This window comes from Triticum urartu, chromosome 5A (assembly GCF_056163025.1).
Source record: "Triticum urartu cultivar PI428250 chromosome 5A, HENAU_Tu73, whole genome shotgun sequence".
Taxonomy (NCBI): domain Eukaryota; kingdom Viridiplantae; phylum Streptophyta; class Magnoliopsida; order Poales; family Poaceae; genus Triticum; species Triticum urartu.
In genome coordinates, this window is record NC_141877.1 from 327,681,440 (window position 1) to 327,686,890 (window position 5,451).

Here is a 5,451-nt window from a genome sequence, read left to right on the forward strand (position 1 = left end):
TGAGACCAAAGCAGCAGAGAAACGAAATTGATAATCAAGCTTTCTAGACCGGCGGTGGTCTTGCAAAACACGCTTGATTGGATTGGATTGGATTGGACGGACACACGGACGAACACTAACCTGGCGGTGCGGCCTAGGAGTACCTCGCTCTCACCTACCTACCTCGACCAGCTGGCTGTTGCAACGTACTCCCACCTGCAAACACGTTAACTAATCAACCTTCCCTTTTCTGGGTAAACATGATTAGGTCCCTCCACTGTGGCGGGATGGAGTGAGCTTCCAGCAGCACGTTTGTGTAACCAGAGAGATTAGAGAATCATTATGGATGCATCCCCAAATTCACAATGATATGTAAGGTCGTGTTTGGTTTGGGAACCAAGTGAAATGTTACCCGCAAAAGAAAGGAAAAAACTTAAGTGAAAAGAAATGTCATGATTCCAGTAGTGAGCGATCAGTTAATTAGTGACATTTCTTAACTAGAGCAACGATAGACAGCAATGGTGTTATTATGCTGTTTTTCTTAACTACTCACGAGTTTTATTTTTACTTTATTTTTTGTGTGAAGGGGACTAACCACAAGTTGGTACTAAAATATTCGAGAGACAAGCGGCAAAGCGAAGACGACGGGTAATGCGAAAGAGACGCTTCATCAGATGGAGACGCTTATATAATAACTAGTTAATCGTCCTGGTAGGGACGGTGGATGCTGGTAAAGCAAAGGGAGAGATTTGCTTCGCTTGCAACGCGACCATGCATGTGATGAGATCAATATAAAGCCTGCAGAAATGGGATACATATATATACTATTGCAGCAAAATTGCAGGGGCTCCTTTTAATCGTGGTTGTGATCTCGCTGTCTGTCTGGGTTGTTCGATCACTCTCTAATTTCTTTCGGGAGTAATCTGGTAGTAGTCCGTAGGGGGTTGGATGCACCAACGGCAAGCATGATTGGTTAGGAAAACCCCTTAATTTCAACAAGAAATCGATATCGTTAAGCATCCGCATCGTACGACACTAATAACTTGCATATTACGACCACCTCGATCTCTGCATTTAGAATTTCGTGTCAACCACAACCAGAAAGAGATGCGTGTGTGCAAGAAAGAAGGGGAAAAGCTAGTTAGAGATACAGTCGAAACGCTACCACGATCGTTTCGGACTTGGTTGGTATATGTGAATCCAATGCTGTAATTTATAGAGAAAAATATAGCTAACAAAAAACGGTCCAAGGACAGGAGCCGACCGCCCTCCATTTGTCCGCCCGGGCAACCACATCCATCATATCCCAGGAAAACTAGTATGTCTTTTTGACTGCAAACATGCTTGGTTCCAACAAAGTTCCAGCTTACTCTACCTGTCCAAGATGGGCAGCACCTTATGAAACATGCGCAGGCTTCAGGTTCAGATCAGCACTCACTTCCTAGCTTGTTCCGATGTTCCCTCACTGTCCGCACTCTCTTCCCCTACCAGCTTTCAGCAATCCTTCCACTCTGCAATGCACACCAACTCACAATATCATTCTACAACTGTTCAAATCACATGGAAATGTACACAAAGAAAGCCTGGCATAAAACTAGCAGATAGAGATTGATCATCACAAGAAGGCTAAGCAAAGTATTCACATTGAATCTGGATACAGCATGGTATTCTATCAGTTTGTTTGAACTAGCTCCTTGTTTCGCACAGCAGTGAAATCATATAAAACAGTAATCAAGTATAAGATCCCAATTAAATGCAACAAGAGTGCTTTGATCAAGAGGACACGATGCAAAATCCATGGTGTGGCGGTGCCTTCGGTCGTTTCCACTATATGAGCCTTAATAATGATAATATAATTGGACAAGAGAGCATTGTGGAGAGCGGTCATATTCCTCTAGAACCAAAGAACATGATAGTACAAAATTTCCCACACACAGCAGTAGACTGCATCATTGCAAGTATATATGTTTACTCTAAAAAGATGATTGCAACTTGCAATTAGATATACTAATTTAAAAGCTATGGCAAATTTCCACTGTTCACAGTCGAGTAGTTTAGCTAACAAGAGTAAGGCCCTCATAAAATTACTTGTGAGATGCATCTGTTGCAGGCAACACCATTGTAGAACAGGTAGATGGAAGATTGGAACTCTCATGGTACAGACTGATGCGTGGCAAGCTTGGTAGGTACAGTCGTGTCTTCGACATCGCGGCCAGGAATGTAACAGATTGTTCGCAGGGGTTGAGTCACTGTTGCCATCGCCACTGCTGTCGTAACCAGAGGAGAGCGAATGATCTAGGAGCTAGAGTACTAGGTGTGAATGTGGTTGAGATGGAGTGAGGAGATAAAACAGCAAGATGAAGTTCCCTTTTTATTTGGCAAAAACTAAGTACTGTGGACATTTCAGCATCTCACAAATCCCACAAGCCAGACATATTACAGGCTACAACACATGACTACGTGGTTGAGATGGAATGAGGAGATAAAACAGCAAGATGAGTAGTTTACTTGCGAGATGCATCTGTTGCTGTTGCAGGCAACACCATTGTACAACAGGTAGATGGAAGATTGGAACTCTCATGATACAGACTGATGCGTGGCAAGCTTGGTAGGTGCAGTTGTGTCTTCGACATCACTGTCAGGCATGGAACATATTGTTCGCAGGGGTTAAGTCACAGTTGCCATCACCACTGCTGTTGTAACCAGAGGAGAGCGAGGGATCTGGGAGTTAGAGCACTAGGTGTGAATGTGGTTGAGATGGAGCGAGGAGATAAAACAGCAAGAAGTTTCCATTTTTTGGCAGAAACCAAGTACTGTGGACATTTCAGCATCTCATAAATCCCACAAGCCAGACATATTACAGGCTACAACACATGACGACAGGCGAAATGCAACAACGAACATGCCGTTCCTCTATTAAGACATACAAAAGCTTGCTGGGTGACAACTCCTAATTTTCTGATTCCCTGTAGTCAATCATTTCTGGGCAGTAACGCTTCGACAGCACTTCCACTTGTTCGATGAAAGTCTTCTGTCTGTGGCTACCAATGCCACGGACCATCTGGTTCCATCTTTGACGACAAACCTCCCCTGATCTGTGACCGAGAAGGCTCTCCCAATCAACATCTTCAATGCAAACAGCATCAACCTTTTGAAGCGCTTCCACCAGTCGATAATCATCAATATCCGCCCATACTCCTTGCTTAACCAGTGGAGATGCTAATGTGACATACCACTTCAGGCAGCAATTCTTGTGATTACGGCTGGTCAATTTGTCACTGATGGCCTCCCAGGAAATGTTATCTCTTAGCTTACGGTGCCCAGGATTTTTCTCCTGATGGGCTTTCAGACGCAGGTCAAGATTCACCAAATCAAACAAGTTTTGGTGCTCATCCTGGGTCCATCTCCCCTTTTTCAAGTTCTTAGGCTTTATTCTTCTCCAAGTATCTTTAACATGGATCTCACTCTTACCAAGTTCCTCTGACAATGTCTTCCAGTCCGTGCCATTTTTTTCGACAAACTGTCGTATCTTGTGATATTCTTCCTGTGTCCATTTACGCTCATCACTTCTAGTGAGTAATATACGTGCCCGCTTGTAAATTGCCTCGTGGGGTCTATGGGGTAACGATTTCCCTATATCACTCCAACAACCCATCAGCTCTGGGTATTTTCTACAGCGACGAATCATCTCTAAGCCTTCCTCTCCCAGCTGCTTCATCTCTGCATAATCCCTCATCGCTTCCATGAGGGTGGCTTCTTCTTCTAGGGTAAACCGCTGTCCATGTACAAGTTCAGACCCACCACTGCTTCCACCCTCTTCATCATCACGACCTTCGATGCTAAAAACCACCACTGAATCTGCAAACGTCACCCGCCTACCCTTGTTCTTTGATCGAGCTGCCTTTTCTTTCTCCCTTTTCCCTCCTTCAATCCCTTCCTTTCTCTTCTTTTTCTTCTTATCACCCTTACCATCTGCGTTAGCTTCCTCTCCAGCAAACGCATACTGGCTAAGGTCTGAACTCACTTTATCACTTCCATTTCCTATCTTACTGGTACCTTTTTTAGTATTGTCGATCTGGCTGCTCTCTTTCAGCACAACAGAATTCTCCTTCTTTCGCTTATTATCTTCTCTTGCCATTGCCACAATTTGATCGGCACCAGAAATGTTTGCAGCAAGCTCGCCATCCTGACGCTTGCGCTTTCTCTTCTTGGACTTGCTACTAGACTGTCTTCCTTTAACCTTGATTCTCTCTGCATACACCTCCGACCCTAAATTTTCAACAGTCGTATCAAATGCCTGCATCTGCCCGGTCGTCTCAGCTGCTTTGTCTTTCTTTTTCTCCTTTTTCTTCCTGTATTTCTTAACTTTTTCTGCATCTGCCCGGTCGCCACGCTCCGAACAGGAATTTACCGCCGTCAAGCCCGACTTTTCGGCCTGCTCCTTACCAGCATTGGTATCAAACGTCTGCTTCTGCCGACCCAACCCAGCCTCTTTCTCTTCCTTCTTCTCCTTCCCTTTCTTCTTGTCTTTCTTCATGTCTTCTTTGCTCCCATCAGCTTCAGCGCGCTCCACCTTCTCGGCCTGCTCCACCAGGAGGTCGTAGCTGAGAGAGGGCAATGGCGGGACAGGCGAAGGTGGAGGACCGGGCGCGGCGCTTGCAGAGGCTAGGGTTAAGGGCTGAGGCGGCGGCGGCGGTGAAGGAGCGGCGGATGTGACGGGAGCTCTTCCCAGCCATGACTATCCAAACTCCTCTGCCACCACCTTTTTTGTGGCCCTGTTCGGTAAACGTTTTGTGGCCCATTTGGCTGGAGGATTAGAGTGACCCGAGCCGCCGTGAGACGTTTTTTTTAGGAAGAAAGTATAGTTTTCCCCCTCAAATCCACATTGATGGATCAATAACCCCCTGAACTCAAATACCATATAATTTACCCCCTTTGTCTCAAAAAATATATAGTATAATTTACCCTCTCAAATTATCAAAACCGGATAAATGAAGCCCCATAATGGTTTTGGGTCACATTGAAACCGGTTTTGAGTACTGACCAGAGTTAACACACATAAGCCCGAGGATTTTTTTTAGCGGCACCATAGCTTCGAGGGCTCCACGGAGAGCACGGCGCCACGGGATCGGCGCGACGTCGGTGAATTGGACGAGATGTGCGACAGTGTCAAGCGCGGCCACAACGCCTCCGGCGAGGAGCACGGCTTCATGCCCAGTGTTAGATTGTATAGTTCCCGTATATGTGTACGTATGATGTAACATTGTACCCCTTCATTATATATATATATATATATATATATATATATATATATATGATAGGCCACTTCTAAAGGGTTGTGCCGGTTCCCCTCAAACATATTGTCTTACATGGTATCACGCTAGGTTACGATCGTTTTTGCTAAAACCCTAATACCCGCACCACCGCCGCCACCGTCTTCACCGTTGCCGCTCCCGATCGCGTCGCCGCCAC

General features: G+C 45.5%; 1 protein-coding gene across 2 annotated transcripts; it reads right to left on the reverse strand.

The window, feature by feature from the left end:
* Window positions 1–1,095: 1,095 nt before the first annotated feature.
* LOC125508804 (uncharacterized) lies at window positions 1,096–4,757 on the reverse strand. Of its 2 annotated transcripts, none has more exons than XM_087525979.1 (2): window positions 2,488–4,757; window positions 1,096–1,490 (listed from the first exon to the last, which is right to left on the reverse strand). In XM_087525979.1, exon 1 carries the CDS (start codon window positions 4,514–4,516, stop codon window positions 2,930–2,932), a length of 1,587 nt encoding a protein of 528 aa, XP_087382105.1. In that variant the 5' UTR covers window positions 4,517–4,757; the 3' UTR covers window positions 1,096–1,490; window positions 2,488–2,929. The 2 variants fall into 2 exon arrangements, with proteins under 2 accessions (XP_087382105.1, XP_048529556.2); XM_048673599.2 differs by having other exon boundaries at window positions 2,068–4,757.
* Window positions 4,758–5,451: the final 694 nt, after the last annotated feature.